The sequence below is a fragment of the Pezoporus occidentalis genome, unplaced genomic scaffold (assembly GCF_034315485.1).
Source record: "Pezoporus occidentalis ecotype Australia unplaced genomic scaffold, CSIRO_AGI_Poc_V1 ctg33, whole genome shotgun sequence".
Classification (NCBI taxonomy): Eukaryota; Metazoa; Chordata; class Aves; order Psittaciformes; family Psittacidae; genus Pezoporus; species Pezoporus occidentalis.
In genome coordinates, this window is record NW_026915268.1 from 3507054 (window position 1) to 3527552 (window position 20499).

At 49.6% G+C, this 20499-nt stretch overlaps 2 protein-coding genes across 4 annotated transcripts in view; both read left to right on the forward strand.

Moving 5' to 3' along the window:
- Window positions 1-1061, forward strand: part of WWC1 (WW and C2 domain containing 1) — a 69553-nt gene extending 68492 nt beyond the window's left edge. For both annotated transcript variants that reach the window (XM_062629191.1, XM_062629190.1), the window contains one exon: window positions 324-1061. In XM_062629191.1, the coding sequence (XP_062485175.1) occupies window positions 324-390 (67 nt within the window). In that variant the 3' untranslated portion in view covers window positions 391-1061. The remainder of the gene's footprint in view (window positions 1-323) is intronic.
- Window positions 1062-1747: 686 nt separating this feature from the next.
- Window positions 1748-20081, forward strand: RARS1 (arginyl-tRNA synthetase 1). 2 transcript variants are annotated; one of them, XM_062629193.1, is made up of 16 exons: window positions 1748-1819; window positions 3133-3232; window positions 7583-7717; window positions 8213-8401; window positions 12200-12311; window positions 13282-13382; window positions 13816-13937; window positions 14243-14363; window positions 14674-14803; window positions 15115-15219; window positions 16069-16247; window positions 16777-16886; window positions 17509-17614; window positions 18662-18834; window positions 19407-19654; window positions 19929-20081. In XM_062629193.1, the coding sequence occupies exons 4-16, from the start codon at window positions 8249-8251 to the stop codon at window positions 20036-20038; spliced, it is 1770 nt and encodes a 589-aa protein (XP_062485177.1). In that variant the 5' UTR covers window positions 1748-1819; window positions 3133-3232; window positions 7583-7717; window positions 8213-8248; the 3' UTR covers window positions 20039-20081. The 2 variants fall into 2 exon arrangements, with proteins under 2 accessions (XP_062485177.1, XP_062485176.1); XM_062629192.1 differs by lacking the exon at window positions 3133-3232 and having other exon boundaries at window positions 1754-1819.
- Window positions 20082-20499: the final 418 nt, after the last annotated feature.

Genomic DNA, 20499 nt, shown 5'->3' on the forward strand with positions numbered 1-20499 from the left:
GCAACCAGCAGTGCTCCAAATCACTCCCCATCTGGCACTAAATTCACAAATCCTTTGTTTAATCCAGCAGCAGCCCATTGCTTCCTTAAGAAACATACCTTGAAAGCAGAAAACCCAACGAAAGCCTTTCTGAAATGTCTTTTTGGCAGCATGGTGAGTCTAGCTGTAAGGATGCCTCCTGTCTGATACGTAAATAAGAGGTGTAGGTCATGAGAGGATGTGCTGCTGCTCCTCGTGGCGACAGTTGGAGAGATGACTCTGAATGCATGATGGATGTTTCTAGCAAGACTTGTGTGGAATTAACAACCCATCATTCTCTTTAGAGAGAAGATGGCCTTTTTCACCCGGCCGAGGATAAACATCCCGACGCTCTGTGCCGATGATGTGTGATCACCATGAAGTATTTGCTTTCTGGACAGTTGGACACATGCTGTTTGGGGTTTGAAGTTATTTATGTGGTATTATGAAGGTACTGAGGCGTTTGTATATTAGAGCTTTTGTCAGTGTGTGGATGTTTTAAAGAGTTTTAGGTTAAAGTTCTATCATCACAGAAACCAGCATTAAAGTGACAAGATTGTATAGTTTGTATATTTAGGAATGTATTTTTGGGAAATAGAATTTTAAATAAGAACAAACGCAGCGTGAGGTGCTGTTATTCTTAAATAATGCTGTTTAGACTTTTTGTACAGGTCTACCTTTTAGAGGTTTTACTGCAATAAATACCTTTGAAGGAACCTCACCCCTGCCTTCTATCATGTCCTGCATCGGACTCTCCGCTGAGTGATGTGTTTTGTACCCTGTGGGGAATGCAGGGAGCCGGTTTGGACTCCCCAGTGCTGTGAACGAGTTCTCTGTGAGCTGTGAAGCGTTTTTGTTTCCTGCCAGGTCATAAAAGTAGGTGTGAAGTTGAGAATACTTGCACTTTTACCGCTTGTACTGCAGCTCCGGTCTGTAACGGGTCTGGAGGGGGATGTGGGGAGCCCATTGAAACCACGCTGTGGGAGGAGGGCTGCAGGTTTTATGTCCATTCTCGGGTTTTCCAATAAAGTGACCTTTCTGGACACCTTGGTTTTGTCTCATGTGCATCTTCTCAGCAGCTGCCTCCTGCGTTGGGGGGGGTTGTCACTAGGTGGAAGTGCACAGCTTTAGTGGGTCTTGTTCTGCACGCCCTTCCCAGCAGGCGTCCTGGAGGGGTAGCTGGTGGATGTGCTCCGGAGTGACTTGGGTGCCCCTGCGCTTCCCCATTTTGCTCTAAACGCAGGGGTTACTGGAGGTGCTGGAGCTGTAACTCACAAGCTGCCTTTCCAACCCAAACCTGTCTATGAATCACTGATTGAAAGTACTCCTTGGTCACCCCAAAGCCGGGTTTGGTTTGATGGGGGGTCTGGGACTGTCCCTGCCTTCCAAAGGACTGTGATGAAGTGCAAATCTACATCATGGAATCAGCCCGGTTTGGGTTGGAAGGAGCCTCAAAGCTCACCCAGTTCCACCCCCTGCCGGGACACCTTCCAGTGGAGCCCCTGTGCCCAGCCTGGCCTCGAGCACTGCCAGGGATGGGGCAGCCGCAGCTCCTGGAGGCCAGAGCTGCTGGAGCTGCCGCGGGCAGGCACCGGGCCCCGCCGCTCCCGCCAGGGGTGGGGCAGTCGCGGCGCGCTGCCAGGGTCCTCCCCGCCGGGCGGGGGCGCTGCGCTCCTCTTGCAGCCTGTCCCTGTGCACATGCGCGCTCAGCGCTTTCCGCTCCTGGCGCGCCACGTCCGGTTCCGGGCGCGGGAGCATGGAGGCGCGCGTGTCGCAGTGCGCAGCTCGGCTGGCGCGGCAGGTGCGGGCCGGGCGGGAGCTCTCTGCTGCCTTCATGTCCGGGGAGGGGGGCGCTGGGTGCATTGGAGCCTCGCGGCCATGGGGCTGGGGCTGGGGCTGGGGACGGGCCCGGGCGGGGCCCGTGTGGAGCTCTGTGGGAGGAGTCCCCCAGCCGCATCGGCAAGTGTCGGACGCGGGCTGCGCTGCGGCCCTGCCGCCAGCCGAGGCGGTGCGTGCCGGGCCTCGGGGGTGCCCGGCCCCGGGAGCGGCAGCGCCGGGTGCGGGGCCCTGTGGAGCAGCCCGGGAGGTGCGTCCAGGGGCTGCGCTGGAGGCGGGCGTGCTGAGGGCGGGCCCGGCTTCCTCGGGCGGGCTGTTGCAGCCGTGAGGTGCTCAGGGCTGGGAGGAAAGGTGCTGACAGCACTGTCTCTTCGGTGGCTGTGTGTAAAACCAAATCAGACTGCCAGGTCTGTCCCAGTCAGTGACTGGTACTGACAGAAGAGTACAGGACAGCGTGGAGTCCTACAGGTGAACTTTTGTGTTGCCCCAAGAGCAGGTAACTCAGTGGACGTTTGCCTTGTGGGTTTTTGTCTACCGTACACATGGGTTCTAAAGTCACTTTCCAGTAAATTTTCTATTCCCAATCAGTCATAGGATAAGCACTGCCATGAAATACTCAGATCTGGCTGTTGAATCTTTGCAACTCTTTTTTTGCCTTTGTTTTCACATTTTCCCTCTGTAGCTGCTGGGAGAGGAGAGCGTCCTGGGTGTTCTCTGCTTGCTGTCACTGGGATCTGCTCTTTAGTCCATAAACAGATTTCCAAGGAAGAGGAGAGTGTTCAGCTCTGTAACTCCAGGAGGCTGAAAGAGGCCACGTGGAATTACTGAGCCTGAATCCACCTTTCACCTCACTCCCAGCCACATCCTCCCTATGCCAGCTCCAGCAAGAGCCCATGGTGAACCGGCTGGCAGGAATCATGAGTGCCCTGGGAGAACAGCCCAGCAAGGAGCAGTGTATGTGCTAAGTTACTGCACTGAGCCGGCTCAGCAAAGGCGTGGCAGAGGAGGAGCAGAGATACAGCTGGTCAGAAGGCAAGCTGGAAGGGAAGGAAGAGGGGTGCTCTGCTCCCTTTGCCGTGCTTTGTGAGGCCAGTTCCTCTCTGGTTTTTGTTTTAATGTGATGGAGAAAAGCTCTGTCACATTAAAGTCCAGAGACAGAAGCCTAAGCAAGGTTCGTGTTAATTCAGTGGGGTCTTTGGAAGACACTCTGATGTTAAGGGAAAACGTAGGGATGCTTTTGGTCCTATTGAAAAAGCTATAGTTTTTTTGTGTTCACAGGTGAGGGGAAGAATTCTAGTTCTCAGCTGACCAAAGAGCCCTTGGAGATGTCAGCATGGCCTCATGTAGTTCCTGCAGCTTCTCATGAGGTGGTCATCAGGTATGACCCTTTACTGGCAAGTTGTGACATGCCTGGGGCTGTGCAGGTAGAATAATCCCAGGGTAACACTTTGTCCTGAACAGCAGCTTTTCTGTTACACATGTTGTGGCTCAGAGGTGTGTTGGTGTTGTCTCCTTTCCTCGCTTGGTGGTGCTGTGAGAGAGGAGTTACAGGGGGTATCTGTAGTTTAATGTAGTGGTTCTTCAGGAAGAATGTAGAATCTGGAGCATCCCTTTAATAACACCCAGTGTTCACAGATGATTTTCTAGAGGGTTATGAGCTGTACCACAGCTGCTGTCAGAAGAGGTATTTGTAGCATGCAACCATTTAAAGAGCTTTTCCGAGGTAAGCTTAGCTCATGGCTGTGGGTGTAGGGTCATGGAATCATTCCTCAATCATAGAATCATATCTCAAGTTGGAAGGGACCCATAAGGATCATTGAGTCCAACTCCCTGCTCCTCACAGGAATGCCCAACACTAAACCACGTGACTGAGAGCATTGTCTGGATCCTCCTCGACTCCTGGCAGGCTCCTCCCTAGGGAGCCTCTTCCAGGGACCTAGCACCCTCCTGACTGGCCCATGAACCACAGCCCTCACTGCCCGTTTTGGCTCTGTGCTGATCTTAACCCCATCCATTCTGCAGCTCAGTGTAGCCAGTGCTGAGTCCAGGCATTTCTGCTGTGGTTTGGAATTAAGAATTTATTTCATCACCTGTATTAGCATTTGATGAGCTCAAAAAGGGAGACTGAAATGGCAGCAGCAGTGTCAGGGTAGGCAGCGAGGTTGCCACAGGGAAGCATTTTGCTTTCGGTTCATCCTCAAGTAACATAAGGACTAGTACTGGAAGTTTCTGAAGAGGAGCACAGAACATGATAGAACAATGTGCCGGTCTGAGGTGACACCTTGGGCTGGTCACATTTGACATGTGGCTGGTCTGAATGCCTCCTGTCTGCAGGTGTGGGTTTGCTGCTCTGGGGCAGTCGTGGGAGACAAGTAGATGAGACTTACTGACCTGTGGCATGGGTTTAGAGCTTTGTACCTCCTGGCCAAATCCAAGTGACTAGGATACCAATTGTCACCCTGTATTTGTGTGGAAAAGCTGTTTGGGGTAGATGTCTGCCCCAGTGGATGCTGATTCCCGAGAACCCTTGTTCTGGGTCCTGGCTGTGCGTGTGAATAAACCTCTTTCCTCATCCTCTCTTGTAGTCTTAACAGTGTGGGAAGAAGCTCCAGTAAGATGCTGGTCATCTCAGCTCTTGCGAGTCTGAACTTGTGTGGCCAGAGGTGTTTGTGATTGTGGAGGAACATTAAATCACGTTGCTGTCGTGAAAAGTTTGCCAATGGTACTGAAATACCTCGGGAGTTATAGTTCTGGGGGAGGAGGAATAAATGTGAGCTGGTTGGGTCACATTTACTGGGTATGTCCCTACCCGTGGCAGGGGATTAGAACTGATCTTAAGGTCCTTTCCAACCCAAATGATTCTGTGGTTTTAATTTCAAAGGCAGAATGCAAGTGTTTGTCCTCAATGCAAAACTCTCCTCCAGGTCTTGCTAACCTGTCCTGAAGCTGGTGGCTTTGCTCAAGAGAAGGTAATAATGGGTGAACACAGATCCTACAGATGAATGTGACATGAAGAGGAGGAGATAGCTTTCTGCTTTCCTTAAAGCACATTCTAGGACTGGAGGGATGAGTTACTCATGGCTCTGCTCTGATGTTCCTTTAGCTCAGTTTGGAGCAATAATGATGACTACATACTACCTACAGGGAACCTGTAAAATGTTGCAGTGAAATCATTCTGTGCTGTTTGAAACTTGAAGTTCAGTCTGACAATCTTTCAAATTAGTCTGCAAGTCACATGAAATCCTGCATGGTCAGGCCTGTGAGTAAAGTAAAACATAAAAACATACATGTTTTCTGCTTGTTATATGGCAGAAGGTGTTTGTGTGTGTGTGAGAGAACAGCAGTATGATTTGGGGGAGGGCTGCTTTGGATTCCAAAAAAAGAAGTAATAGGCTGCAAGGGGAAAGGCTGCAATAAGCTGTTTGAAGTGAGGTGTTTTGAGCTACAGCTGTGCTGTTCAATGCTTTCAGTTGCCAAAATGCCAAACCAGCGATTTTGATAACAGGTTTTATTCCCCAAAGTCCTGTTTGTTCACATCTGAACCTGCAGGACATCCTGTTCTCCTGTAGTACAGGAGAGAGGCTGGCAGAGAAGTGTGCTGGAAGCTGAAGCACAAATGCAGAATGACCTCAAAAGTGCTGATTTTCAGCTTGCTTCATAAGTAGCCAATCTTAACATGATTTGGCTCAGTTCAGGGGTTTTGAGCATCTGCAGTTACAGTGGTGTCTGTGGGAGCTGTTGCTCAGGGGGATATGTAAGACAAGATTTCATGGCCCAGTTTTTTCCTTAATTAAATATTCTGATTGTTTTCAAGCACCAGAGCAAATAAGCCCTTTTTGGTGAGGTTTGGTGACCTATTTCCCTGCAGGAGTAGCCTGAGCTGCTTCCTGCTGTGGGGTTCTGGTGGAGGAGAACCTGAGGGGCTGGCTCACTGCCCCTGCTGCCTGCACCCGTCACAGCAGCACTGAGTCACCTGCACCTTCAGCAGCCTCAGAGTTGTGTTGGTGAGCCAGGTTTGTGGCTGATGGACACAAAGCCTGTGATGGGGGAGGACAAGAGGTGGCCACCAGCAATGAAGTTTCAGGTACTTGGTGTCTCTGGGGTTGGGAGCATGACTGCTCCTTACAGCAGTTCCCACCACTGGGCTGAGGCTGCTGGCTGAAGCATTTGCCTGTGACCCAGCTGTGAGGTCTTAGAAGCACAGGGCAGTTTTTTTATGGGATGCCATCCAAAGGGACTGGGACAGGTTCAAGAGGGGCCCATGTGAACCTCCTGAGGTTCAGTGGGGCCAAGTGCAGGGTCCTGCACATGGGTCGGGGCAACCCCTGGCATCAACACAAGCTGGGGGATGGAAGGGTTCAGAGCAGCCCTGAGGAGAAGGACTTGGGGGTACTGGTGGGTGGAAGACTGGACGTGAGCAGGCAATGTGCACTTGCAGAACAGAGGCCAGTCGTGGTGTCAGGGGCTGCATGCAGGGGAGTGTGGCCAGGAGGTCAAGGGAGGTGATTCTGTCCCTCTGCTCTTCTCTGGTGAGACCGCACCTGCAGTCCTGCATCCAGCTCTGGAGTCGAGTACAGGAAAGACATGGACCTGTTGAAGAGGGTCCAGAGAAGGGCCACGGAAATTTTCAGGTGGATGGAGCACCTCTGCTGTGAGGGAATGCTGAGAGAGTTGGGGTTGTTCAGCCTGGAGAAGAAAAGGCTCTGAGGAGACCTTACTGCGGCCTTCCTGTTCTTAAAAAGGGCCTGTAAGAAAGATGGGGAGAGGCTTTTTAGCAGGGCCGGGTGCGACAAGACAAGGGGTGGTGGTTTTAAACTAAAAGGGACATTCAGGCTGGTGTGAGGAAAGATTCTTTACAATGAGGAACCTCACAGGTTGCCCAGAGAGGTGGTGGATGCACCGACCCTGGAGACATTCACCGCCAGGCTGGATGTGGTTCTGGGCAACCTGATCTAGTTGAAGATGTCACTGCCCATTGGAGGTGGTTAAACTAGAGGAGCTTTGAAGGTCCCTTCCAACGCAGACTACTCTGTGATTTGGGTATAGAGGTCCACCTGAAATTCCTGATTGCTGCTGAATGCCGGATGTCAGTTTTAAGGGAGAAGCCATGGAGGAAAGGTTGTGCAGCAAGGTGGATGTGAATGCAGGCTGCAGAAATGGCCCTATGGATTCCCCTGTGATCCCCTTGTGCAGTGGCACGCTGCACTTCTTGTCTGGGTTGCTGGGGTTGTATGAGTGGTTGTGGTTTCACCCTCTGGAGGAGAAACTGTGGCCTGTGAGATGATGAAACTGCCTGAAGAGGCTTTAGGGAGTTTTTGAAGCATCTTTATTAAATTCAAAAAGCTGGAGAAAGGGCTTGTTTTGGGAACATGTTCTATTAGCACAACCTGTTGTCTGTCTTGCACATCTGTCTTGATATCTGTGAGATTGTTCTCATTGAGGTTTTAAGGAATGTCTCTGAATCCCTGGGTTTGACAGAAATAGAAACAACTTAAAAAATGAATCATTTGGGGGGACACAGAATGATGTGATGTTAAAAGGAGAAGATATCTTTGCGCTTTCACATTTGAGGGTTGGGGGATGAGTTCCCCATGTCACTGCTCCGCTCTTGCTTTTGCTGTTAACCTTTGTGAGACAGAACTAGAACTGCCTGAGATCTTGCAGCTCCTCACCTTGGTGTGCCCCCGCCTCCAGGGATGCCTGTGTGACAATTCCATTTGCTTTTCAGGAGAACGAGATCAGGTTGTTAACTGCAGAGATCGAGCATCTGAAGAACTCCGGGTGCTTGGGAGTGTCCCCAAGTTTGGAAGGGCTGCGGGACGAGAACGCGAAGCTCAAGTATCGCTTGAACTTCCTTCGGAAGGTAAGGGAGGAAGAATGAATGCTGCAGCACGTAGGGCTGGTTCTCGTTAAGACAAGCTAAATAAGTGCTGTCAGTTGTCAGAGCTAGTGCTGTGTGACAGTGTGCTCTCACTGCATCCCAGCACTTCATTGTTGGTGGCACATCAGATATTTCCTTGTTCCTTAAACAGGAGCCTACTTTATGACAGATGTCAGTAGGTTTATAAGGCCACAGTATCATGTCTTGGCTGGTCATGGAATGGGCAGCTCAGCCAACATCTCTGCCAGATCACTGGCAAGGTGCAGCCCTGCACTCAGGGGAAGTGTTCGTGCTGGGAGGCTCAACGGGAGCAGCAGCCCCTGAATCATGGCATTTTTCTGTCATATTCGTTGTTCCCATGCCTAGAGGTGTCAGCCACGTCTATGAGCCGCGCTTTGCCAGGCAGCCAGGGAAAAAAGAGGTGTGTAACAGCTGCCAGATGTTGTGAATTTAGCCTTCTGGGGTTTGTTTTTTCAGAGCCTTCAGGAGGAAAGAAGTAAACCAGAGAAAAGCATGATTAATATCAACAGCTGCCTTCAGGAGATCTTTGGAGCTGCTATTCAGGCTGCCTACCCAGAGCTAGAAAACCCTCCACTAGTGGTGACACCAAGTCAGCAGCCCAAATTTGGAGATTACCAGTGTAACAGCGCCATGGGCATCACACAGGTATATCTGACCACTCTTACAAAGAGAAACTAAACCTTGGGATGCTTCTTTTGGAAGCTGTGTGGTAACACAGGGAGAGTTGCAGTTGTGGACCTGTTTCAAGCTTGCTGCAGACCTCTGGGCTGAGAATTCAGTGAGCATCTAATGGCATTTTAGGGGAAGCATTGGCCTTCACAGAGTAGTTCTTTAAGCCTCTGGTTAGATGGTAAGAGAGTTACATGTGTGTCACGCAGAACAGCTGCTCAGTTTGTGGGATCTAAATCAAACTGTGACTGAAGTGCTGCATTGATTTACTAACTGTGCAGTTAACTACGAAGTAGTGAGCTGTATTTGAGTTTGGAACTGGTATCAGGAAAACAATAAATCCCAAGTCTGGACAGTTACAAATGTTACAAACACTACAAATCTCAGAATGCTCTTGTGTAGTGTGGGAGATGTGCAGTGTCCCCACATCCACAGAGTTGTGTGCACACACCCCCTTCTCACAGGAAAGGAGAGCTACAAACGCCACCCCGTTTCAGGGCACACATCTCCTCTTGGTGTGGGTGCTGCAGGTTTCTACTGCCCACTGACACGTCAGTGAGAGGGGCCTGGGTGCACGCTGTGTGGCTGGGTAGGGTTCAGGTCCCTGCATGCTGCATCCTGAACTGCTCTGCTCTTGGATCTGGTGACATGGGTCATTGTTCTGTGCAGGGGCTGTGGTGTGCGCAGCATCTCCTCACAGTGTCCAACCAGGTATAGGCTGCTACTCAGGCACTGTGCTGCATACTCCTCTGACTGCTTTATTTCAAACACCTCTTATTAATTCCCTGGTTACAGCTGAATTTGGCTGATTTTTGGTGCATTCCTGGAAGTGTTTTCAGTTTTGTGACAAGTGCTCTTTGAGGTGGATCTGAGTGCACTGTTCCATGCACACTTTGTGCTCTTGTTTGTATCTTACTGGCTGTTATCCAAGCATCTGCTGAGGGGGGGCTGTGTGATCTTCCCCACATCTATGGTTGGTGGCATCTATATTTTCTTTTAAATGAGCAAAAAGCAGGAAACGTGGGGGGTGTTTGTTACGATTTTACTGTGAGGGTGCTGAGGCGCTGGCACAGGGTGCCCAGAGAAGCTGTGGCTGCCCCATCCCTGGCAGTGTTCAAGGCCAGGTTGGACACAGGGGCTTGGAGCAAGCTGCTCTAGAGGAAGGTGTCCCTGTGCGTGGCAGAGGTTGGAACTGGATGAGCTTTAAGGTCCTTTCCAACCCAGACTATTCTATGATTTGATATTGTTCTGATCTTGGAAGTTTTCAGGCAGCTGTAAGGGTGGTTCCAATTTACAGAACATCTCTTAGGTGCATGCAAGAGAAGGAGTGGGTTTTCTTAACCTGGTTTGTATCAGTGGTTACTTTGAATATTATGACATTGCTGCTTTCTGGAAGGTATTTGACCAAAACGGACCCAAGCAGAATAAGAGACACTTCAGGAGTTGCCTTAGTGGGCTGGGACTGTGCTGAAGTAAAACCAGGAGGTCGTAGAGAAAGTAGGTGCTAAAACACACCAACTGAATGCTTTGGTGCCTTTGATTGACTAGTTAGACTCTCGTAATTGCAGGTCTTTCATTTTGCAATTAGAAACAACTTTTTTAAGTGTTCTGTAGTCAGTTCACCATTATCAGTCTATTAGGCTGATAACTTTGACATGGAACTGACACACATGGAATTCTACCCAGGTTGTCACCCTGCAGCCACTGTGTCTGTTCTGCCTCAGTGAGACTGACACCCAGCAGCATCCATACGTGCTAGCCGGCAGGCTTCTGGAACCAGCCCTCACAAATAGGTGCCATCTTCCCTTGGTCTCATGAGCATTATGCTGGGCCTGGGCTGCAGCCAGGGCAGTACTGGGTGAATGCACTGACGGGGCCTTGCAGAGCTTTGCCAGCTTTCTGACCGCTGCTTTACCCCAATTAAGTGGCTGTTGGGATTCTCGAGCAGTCCTGGCTTCCCATGTCCACATTGTTCGCATAACTCGGCATCTGGATGGTCCCCTTCAGGCCAGGGTGTCAAGTCCCATATTGTCAGCTGTGTTGAGGAGTAACAGTTCCTAGTGCTGGGCTTGCTGTGGAAGAGCACCGTGTATGAGCTGGGTGATACTCCAGCATGCAGCACAGTTAGAGCGCGTCAGCACAGCAGAGCCAGGGGACGCAGTGCAGCCATTTCCCTCTGAGAGCAGCAGGTTCTGTACTTTCCATCAGCCTAAGTTTTAGGGTTTGACTGTGGGGCAGGTCTTCCATAGCCTCACTCCCCCAGCATCCCCTGCACAGAGCTGAAACACCGCTCACCACGACTGCCAGAGGAGCAGGACCTACCCTGCTTGGTACGTGCCCTGCAGCATCCTCTCCCTGTTGTGTGCCCATGTGGAAACAGCCCTCACAAGTGCACATTGTTTTACTGGGAGCTCGTTAGCATGTGAATGCTGAGGGTTGAGCCAGGAGCAGTGTTTGCTCCTTACAGTAATAGGAGTAGGGTGGCTGTTTCTGGAGGGATTCAGATAACACGCCTGTCATCTGGTATAACATACCCATAATCTGGGTTTACATTTCTTTTTCCTGTAGTTTGCACTTCGAGTAGCATTACAGGCAACAGAGGTTTTCTTTTCTTGCCCCTGCCAAAGCTTTTTTCAACTTGTAAGGATCCTGTTATTATCAGCTGTATGACAGGTTAAATAGGAAGCTGAAACTGAAGGAGAAGTCACATTTTGCACAGACTGCAAGTTAGCAAATACAAGCAGTAGTGAGTCAGTTCTGAATTGACAGAGAGGTACATGCTGTTTGTCCTTGATGGGAGTGAGGGGATAGATTCTTTTCAAACACATCACAGTAAGAACGGAAAATCATGTACTCAGAAACAAGTAGTTGTGGTGGGTGCATGCAGTGTGATGCAGTGATTCGCAGGAACAGTTTGGGCTGTCTCAGAGGGCCCTCCTGAGGAATGTTTCTGTGAGGTTGTAAAGCTATGTGAGAAAGTACCTTGGGAATGGACACAGAACTTGTGGAGTTGGACTAGATGATCTCAGAAGGTCCCTTCCAACCCAGACTGTTCTGATGCTATTATTGGATGTGAACTTGCATCATGTTCTTTGAGTTCCTCCAAGTGGGCCATTAATAGCTGGAGACAAAAGGAGAGCTCCTTTACCAGCAGATTCTCTGATGCCTTTTGAAGAGAATTTGTCAGTGTTAGAATTAGGTTTGGTTGCTTGGCTTGTGGGATTTTGTTTATTTAGTCACTTTATTATTCAGTCTCAGGTAGGGCTGAAGGTAGAAGCAAGCTTTGCTTGCATTTAATCATAAATTAGCGGCTTGCTCCGAAACCACACTCAGCATCTACTGCAGGCACAGCTCAGAACTTCGAATATGAATGCTGGCAGAGCTGAGGGTACCTGTGAGACTGAGGAACAGGGTTTTGAAGCAGTGCGAAGGACTGTGCCAGCTTTGTTTGTCCCTTTTCCTAGTTTAGAGAGATAGGAATTTGCCAAACCTCTTAACAATGTTTCAAAAATACCCTGGAAGCTTTTCTTCTGACATAGGAACTGCTCTTTATTTGTCCTTAACAGAAGGGAGTGGACATGGTGGGTCTGGTTACACTTCTGCTCTAGAGAGGGACTGATCTAACCTGACATATTTGCTGGAGATGTTTGTGTCTATACATTAGGAAGCTAAACAATCCTGAGGATCTCTCAGTGCTGCTCTACCTGTGCTTTCTGTTTCCCTCTGTACAACGTTACGGAGGAGTGAATCTTACCTGCTCTTGTTGTGTTTCAGATCCTGCTCAAAACCAAGGAACAGAAGGTCAGCCCAAGAGAAATCGCTGAGAAAATAACAAAACATATTCCTGCTAATGAATGCATTGAGAAGGTTGAAATCGCTGGGCCTGGTGAGGGAGTTCCATGTTACACACTTTGTGCTTTAAAGCTGATAGGGCAATTTTATACTGGATGGTGATCAGGGAAACTTTGTTTAACTGTTCCACAGTTGAAAACTGCACTTACAGGGTGAATTAGCTGCTTCTGTGTTGGAGAGCTCTGTAGCCCTCAGACCTGTGTAGAGCAGCAAAACTGCATCTGTATTAGAATTGGCAGTTGCCATGCTAAGCCCTTTAATTAGTAAGTTTTCCACTGATCCTTAAGGGACCAGCTTTTCTCCTTTGTTGGTGGTGATGGGTATCAGGCTGCATCACGAAATCACAGCAAAAATCCACATGCCCTTCTCACTGCTGCTGGCATGAGGCGGAGATCTTGGCCTCTTAGCACTGAGATGCTGCAGTAACATGGAGGTTATGAATTCCTGCATCTGCCCTGTGACCCAGGAAGAAATACAAGGACTTGCATTCTTCTGAGCTTCAGCATAAACACAGAATTCACATGGCACAGCCCTTCGTGTGCTTGGGTAGAAGCTCATTCCTTAGCTTTGTGAAGCTGAAGTTAGTGTTGTCCCACAAGTGTGGATTATCCCAGGTGAAATGGTGTGGTTTAGGGTATTAAGTTAAAGAAAGGAGACAAAGCAGGATCTGGTTTTGCATTCTGCAAACCTTGGCAAGGTTATTTTCTCATTAAAAATGTTCTTAAGTTCACATTTGAGTGACCCTGTGCAGAAAGGAGTGATGTCAGTGGGTTAACTTGCAGCATCTATCTCCTGCAAGACAGGCTGTAGTGCTGTGAAACAGACTCTTGAAACTGGGAGCAGAATTTGTCCTCTAGTGACAGCTTTGTTGCCCTGTTGCTAAAAATTGGTTTTGGTTTGTCAAACCAAGGTTCCCGTGCTCTTGTCCTTGATGTGAGGAAACAAAAAGTGCTTTGAGGCACTTCTGCAGCCGCAGCACTCATTGCTGTTTTTCTCCTCTCCAGGTTTTATCAATGTCCACTTGAGAAGGGATTTTGTGTCGAAGCAGCTGAGCAGTTTATTGGTGAATGGAGTTCAGCCACCGGCTATTGGCAAAAGGAAAAAGGTACAGCAGTAAGCGCACAGGCATCCTGCTCCCATAGGGATGAGCTGTGCTGGGCTGTGGGTAGCTCTGCAGTTCTCCCTGAGGTGGTTTGTTGAGCAGATGTCCATGTCAGCTGCTTGTTCCAGCAGCAAATGGGGTGTGATTTAGGGACTGGGGCTGTAGGGTGGGCTGTGCCTACCTGGTGCAATCTCTGGTGGGTAAGGGACAGGGCTCCCGGGGTGGGGAGTGTTGTGCCAAGCTCATTCTGGTGGGTGCAGCAGAGCCCCAGGCTGGAAGACTGCTCTCATGTCCCCCGAGGGCCTCCTCTGCTGCTGTGTGCTGTTGGCAACAATGGGTGTGAGGGTCAGCCTCGTTCCTCCAGGAAAGCCCAGGTCAAACACACAGTGTGGTAATGACTGCTGCTCTTTGTTTGTCCTCTGGTGCTGTGTGTAAGGTGGTCGTGGATTTCTCATCCCCTAACATTGCAAAGGAGATGCACGTTGGCCACCTGCGGTCCACTATCATTGGAGAAAGCATGTGCCGGCTGTTTGAATTTGCTGGCTATGATGTTTTGAGGTGAGAGTCCATTTGGGGTGTGCTGGGCTTGCTTGGGTGAGTGTATACAGTATCCCAGGGCTTTGGTCTGTGCTGTCTGTTTATAAGCACACATATAATCCTTTTCGTGTGGTAAAATACAAAGCTGATGGAATGTAGTAGGTTGGGAATGAAGATGGGAAGAGCCTTCATGCAGTGAAACTGTGGGTGTTGGCCTGGTTTTGGTGCTGTTATGTCAGTTTCTTCTTTTAGGATATATGTTTCTGAAATGCATGTGTTTTAAAGCATACTTTTGCAAAGTCACTGTGCTTTTCAATTGCTTTAAGGTTAAACCATTTAGGAGACTGGGGCACCCAGTTTGGAATGCTCATTGCTCACCTCCAAGACAAATTTCCGGATTACTTAACAGTTTCTCCTCCCATTGGGGATCTCCAAGCTTTTTACAAGGTACTTGTAGCAAATAAGTGTGAAGTTTACATCAACATTGGAAAAGCATATTGGGGGGCTTTACAAATTGCAGCATAGCTTTTGAGAAACAAAAGAAGTGATCACTATTAATGGGTTATTGCAGTAACCTGTCACTGGGTGATGAATTGTGGTATCTGGCATTGAGTTGTCTGTATGGAGCACCATCAGAGGACTTTGTAAGCATGCTGCCTCTGTCTTTTGAGATGAGTGTGCTTGGAGAGCCTGTTACCCCTGTTAGCTTGTATCAGGGAAGAGATCAGTGCTTTTCATGTGGTGTGTTTCCCTGTAGGAGTCCAAGAGGCGGTTTGACACAGAGGAGGAGTTCAAGAAACGTGCCTACCAATGTGTGGTGCTGCTGCAGAGCAAAACCCCCGACTTCATCAAAGCCTGGGAGCTCATCTGCGACGTGTCACGGAAAGGTGACTGCCACGTTCAGAAGCATGTCCCAGCAGCAGAACTGTGCCTTTCCTCACCTCTGTGTCTGAGCCCATGCTCTGGTTTTCCTTTGAAAATCACTGCCATGCTGCTGGGAGAAGCTTAAAGATAAAAGCCAACACAACCAAAGAACTGGGCTGTCTGTGGAGCATTGTCTCTTCAGTCTTGGTCTGATGGCTTGACCGGGAGATGGAAAATGCCTTTGGGGACTTGCTGTGCCCCCTGTTAAACATATGCCACTAATTCCTACCGTGTGCATTTAATGGAAGCATTTTGTTCTGTTTCCCTCCTCAAGAGTTCCAGAAAATCTACAACTGCTTGGACATTACGCTCACAGAGAGAGGAGAATCGTTCTACCACGACATGATGAAAGACATTGTAAAAGAATTTGAAGATAAAGGTGAGGCTTTTGGTCTCAGAGTCAAAGTAACCTTGAGGTAACCGCAGACCTGTGCAGTGAGGCTTAGAACTGATGTTTGTGAAATTCCATGTTCCCCAGCCTTGCTCTTTTTCACAGCCACATTTCCTCAGTGGGTCTTTTGTGGCTTTTCCTCCCAGGGAAGCATTGGCAGAAGTGCATGCTTCATTCCAGAAATCTTGAATCATTCTTGCTGACACCAGAAGCAGTTTGTGATATTTGTAGGTGATAGTGTGAGGTACTACTGGAATTCATCGTATCCTTAGTAAATAGTCAAGGAGCAGTATATGGCAGACTGCCCACAGTTGGTGTTGTGACTGAATGGGAACTTGGAGAGATCTCTGAGAAGACAGTGGTATGTTTTGATTATGCTGACTTTGGGACTGGCCAGAAGCCAAATGGAGCATAAAAAGTCTGGGTTTATGTGTTCCTGTCTGGATTTGGCAGTTCTTGAGTCTTGCCATCTGAAGTGTTTGTGCTAAGTCCTTAACTGCATCAGTGCCTTCAGTGCCACACTTTGTGATGCTGGTTTTGTTAAAGGTAGATCTGGATGCCAGGGACAGGAGTTCTCAAATCCAATTAGGTCTCTTCTGGTAAATGCCAGATCTGTACAGATCCACTTCCATGTGCATAGCCTTGAATTCTGGCTGTGACATGGTTGGTGAGGGAGTTCATGTAGGTGTATTCATATTTTGAGGCATTAATGATTTCATAATATGGGTGCATGGCCTTTTCTTTCTGGTAGCATCCAGGAAGGGGTGTTTCTGCACGTGCTGGCCCACAAAGCTCCCTGTGCAATACAACACAGGAGATTTTCCATTGCTTTTCTAGGATTTGTCCAGGTTGATGATGGCCGGAAGATCGTGTTTGTCCCAGGTTTCCCTATCCCGTTGACGATCATGAAATCAGATGGAGGTTACACCTATGACACATCTGACTTAGCTGCTCTTAAGCACAGGCTGTGTGAAGAGAAGGCTGATATCATTATCTATGTTGTTGATAGTGGCCAGGTGAGTTCGTCACCCTCTGTCACTGCTGGTACAAAGCATCAGAAAGGGTGTTACATGACAGGTGCAAAGCTCATGTAGGCAGAAGTCTGTAGAGTTTTAGTGTGTATATTTACTCTTGTCCTCACTGGTATAATGGTGAATCGAGTTTGGTGGTCTCCATGTATAGCCCCTTGAAGCAGTTGATTAGGGAGAGACCCAGTTTACCACTGGAAGTGGGTGAAGCCTAAATCTGAGTAGATGAGTCTGGAAAGAGATTTCTGTTGCTTACACTGCGGTTGCTCCTTACCTGAAGAGATGCAGGGTTGTCAGCTCCATATATGAGCAGTGATGGGAATTTGCCAGTTACTGCTTCTCTAAGCCAGGAAAACTCCTGGAAACATTGAGCATTCTGAAGTGGCATTTGTCTGTGGAGCTAGAAACATTTCAGGTCTCATTGTGAAAGCAGCATTGTGAAGGAGAGAAAGCTGAGAAGAAAAGTGTCCTTGGAGGAGTGGGTTGAGAACCAGTTGTTGGCGTTTGTTCCTTGCAGTCGGGGCATTTGCAGACAGTGTTTGCAGCTGGGCAGATGGTTGGCTGGTACGATCCTAAAGTAACCAGAGTGGCACACGCTGCGTTCGGAGTGGTGCTGGGAGAGGACAAGTAAGTCTGTGGATTTCTTCCTCTGTATGTATGTGCTCTGAAGAGGCTGTGTGAGTGAATGCAGACTTGCTCTTGTTTGAAGACAAGTATGTATGTGGCATGCTAAAAAAACCCCATGCAGTGCAACCCATGTTGTTATTTGTAACCATGTCATTTCATTGTGTCATGGTCCTTGAGCCACCTAGTCACTGGTGCTGTGGTCAGGTTGCCTGACTTCTGCCTGCTGTCGATGGAGGCTCACTGGGAATGGCTGGTGGAAGTGCAGAGGAAGCTGATAGGAATACAGGGAGATAGCAGTGGTAATGGCCGTGATGGCCATTCCTTGCTACCTGCCTCATGGTCGATGAAAAAAAGCTGGGAAAAGAACCTCTTGTGTCCTCGTCTGCAGGCAGAGCTGTTCTAGTGTCTCTGAAGGTGGTGGTTGAAGCAGTGTGCTCTGACAGTCACCTGCCATTGCAGATGGGCTGGGTTTGCTGGAGGGTTGTTACAAAATTTAAGGTGGAAATGCCTGCAAGAAGTTCTGATGCATATTGTGATCTGCCTGGGCACATGCTGACCCTGGGCAGAGGGTGGAAGTGGTTTGGCCTTTATGCAGGTGGTCATTTTGGCTCTGTGTTCTCAGGAAGAAGTTCAAAACTCGTTCAGGGGATACAGTGCGTCTTGTAGACCTGCTGGAGGAAGGGCTGAAACGAGCTATGGACAAGCTGAAGGACAAGGAGCGGGACAAGGTACTTGTGACAAATTGCTTATCTTTCCTGAGAACTTCCCAGATTTTTTCACTAACTTATGGTTTCCACATTGTGGATGTGAGCTGAGTGTGATTACTTGGTAGGCAGGTCAGGCAAGGTGCTGTCAAGGGAAAGAAGAGCATCCCTGAACACATGGCAGCGGGGAGATCTGAGCTGCAGGCAGCACACTGGCCTCTGGTACTGCAGAGCTCCCTCAGGAGAGGAGGGCCTGGCAAGACAGCTGGCCTTGCTGGTGCTGTGAGGCCTCCACATTGCGATGGCCACAGCTGTGACTGCCCCAGGGTGCAGGAGGTGGGGCAGAATGGAACGTTGCAACCTTGGCCTGCTCGTCTGCAGTGAGTTGTGGTAGTGGGTGGCCAGGGATCTGCTGGGGACTTTGGCTTCACCCTTTCCCTTGGGTGCTGTGGCTAAGTTTGCTGAAAGCCCTTTGCTTTGCAATGTCTTTAATGACATTTCTTGGTAGCCTGGAGAGAACTGAACAGTGTGGGACATGGAATGGAACAGAAGGACCACACTGTCTACTCACTGTGTGAGTCTGGAATTGGGAAGCACAGCTCCTTAGTGCTGTGCAGTGTAGGGTGAAAGTGAAAGATCCCTTTTTAAAAAGGAGCACAAGGAAGCACATTAAAAAACACCTTGAAAATCTCACAAGGGTTCACTTGAGCCTAACACAAAAGCGCTTTGCCTTGCTGACAGGGCAAGGTTCCACCAGAGAGGGGTTTTGTGTCCAAAATCCTCTATAAAGGTAGGAGGGCTGTGTGTTTATGTGCACATGCAGTTTGTAAGAAGCAGGAACACCTTATCAGCACCAAACCTTTGTGGCAAACAGTTCATCATGGGGCCAGAGGTCTGATGGGCCTTCACAAGCAAAGGGTGTCAGCCTTAACCTGGCAGGGCTGCAGGGCCATTGGATTGCAGGGGAAGTGAGGGCTGGAGCCGTGCTGAGTGGCTAAGGCTGAATGTTGTGGCTAGTGGTACCAACATAACCTCCTTCCTCATGACTTATCTGTTCTGGAATTGCAACAGGTCCTCACGGCAGAAGAGCTGAAAGCTGCCCAGACGTCAGTCGCTTTTGGATGTATTAAATATGCAGATCTCTCCCACAACAGACTAAATGATTACGTGTTTTCATTTGACAAGATGCTGGATGACCGGGGGAACACAGCTGCTTACTTGCTGTACGCCTTCACCCGCATCAGGTATGTTGAGAGTTGTTTGGATTTGATCTCTGATGCTCTTGCAAAGGGAGATGTGGGGAAAGGGGTGAATTATTGCATCAGTGCTGCTAAGGGTGGTTAGTAAGAGAAGCCAGCTACACCAGTATGCACCATAGGAAAGGTTTTATTTGTCATTTGGAATGGTGTCATCTGCTGTCTGCAGCAGGGCTCCTCTGTGCACCGTGTGTCCCAGGCCTTTAGCTGGCTGGGAGGAACTGTGGGAGTTTCAGTAATTCCATCAGAGGTATTGGGTGTTTGGGAAGGGGTGAGCCTCTGTTCCAGCACCTCCTCACATCAGTTTATTGCCATGCCCCATGCAGGCTTTCTGGCACCCCGAGCTCTGGTTTGTATGGCAGCATCAGCTGTCCTTCCTGACACTTGTGCCCAGAGCATGTCCCTCCCTGTTCCTCTGCAGTGCATTCCGGGGCTGGCTGCTCTCTTCTGGCCTGGTAACCGGACTGGGCAAGTGAGGAGGCCAGCGGGTGGCCAGTGCTGGCCCTGGGCAGTGGAGAGGTGGGACCCTCACAAGCAGACTGTGGTTTGGGTCATTGCAGGGCCATTGCCCGCCTGGCCAACATTGACGAGCAGATGCTGCGCAAGGCAGCCAGGGAAGAGGTGCTTGTTCTGGACCATGAGAAGGAGTGGAAACTGGGCAAGTGCATCCTGAGGTTCCCTGAGATCCTGCAGAAGATCCTGGAGGACTTGTTATTGCACACGCTCTGTGACTACCTTTATGAGCTGGCCACCACCTTCACTGAGTTCTACGACAACTGCTATTGTGTTGAGAAGGACAGGCAGAGTGGTGAGTGCTGGCCATGGGGCTTGCTGCAGAACCAGTGTTATTCATGTGGGAGAACTGAAGATGGCTGGCAGAGCTTGTGTGGTCACCGGCCTGTGAGCAGGTGGAGTAGAGAGCTGTGAGCAGCCTGGCACATGGAAATGCAGGGCTCGTCAGTCTTCCTGGCTTTGGAGGGCGGCAGGGGGCTCAGCCAGGGCCAGGCTGTGGGCAGAGGGGGTTCCCCTGGGGAAGGCAGCATTGGTTGTCCTGTTCCAACTCCCATGGTGATGTTTTGCAGGTCAGATCGTGAAGGTGAACATGTGGAGGCTGCTGCTATGCGAAGCCACTGCCACCGTCATGGCCAAAGGATTCGACATCCTGGGGATTAAGCCTGTGCAGAGGATGTAGCTGTTTCCTGTGGGGTGACAATAAAGGGACTGAACAACTGGAAGTGTCTGTGTCTTTTGGGGTGGGGTTGTGGTAGGAAAGATGCTCTGGGGGAGCAGCACTCCCTTAGGATTAAAAAGAGGGAATAAAAGTCAAGGGGGAAGTAAGAAGGCAAGAAGGGAAGGGGGAGGGAGTAAGGAAAGGAGAGCACAGGAGCAGAACCTGCAGGTACAGAGGCAGATGAGTGGCCACAGGCACAGCTCAGAGCAATTCTCTGCAGGAACCAAACCCCCCAGACCCATACACAGCACACCTCTCCCTCAGGCTGCAGTTTAAGGACTGAGAACTCAGAATGACCAAGAGCACCTCCAGGAAATCCTCTAACCACAGTGCAGTCACCCATGCTGCTGGAGGCACCTTGCTTTGATGGCTCTCACCACCCTCTTTACCTTACTGCCAAGTGGGAGCAGGTCCCCAGTTTC

What these genes read in the sequence shown, in the direction of transcription:
- RARS1 (XM_062629192.1), top strand. Translation starts at nt 1,775, where the DNA reads ATGGAGGCGCGCGTGTCGCAGTGCGCAGCTCGGCTGGCGCGGCAG. An exon ending in CTGCGACGTGTCACGGAAAG is followed by an intron (nt 14,804 to 15,114) that starts GTGACTGCCACG and finishes TCCCTCCTCAAG; the next exon opens with AGTTCCAGAAAATCTACAAC. An exon ending in AAAAGAATTTGAAGATAAAG is followed by an intron (nt 15,220 to 16,068) that starts GTGAGGCTTTTG and finishes TTGCTTTTCTAG; the next exon opens with GATTTGTCCAGGTTGATGAT.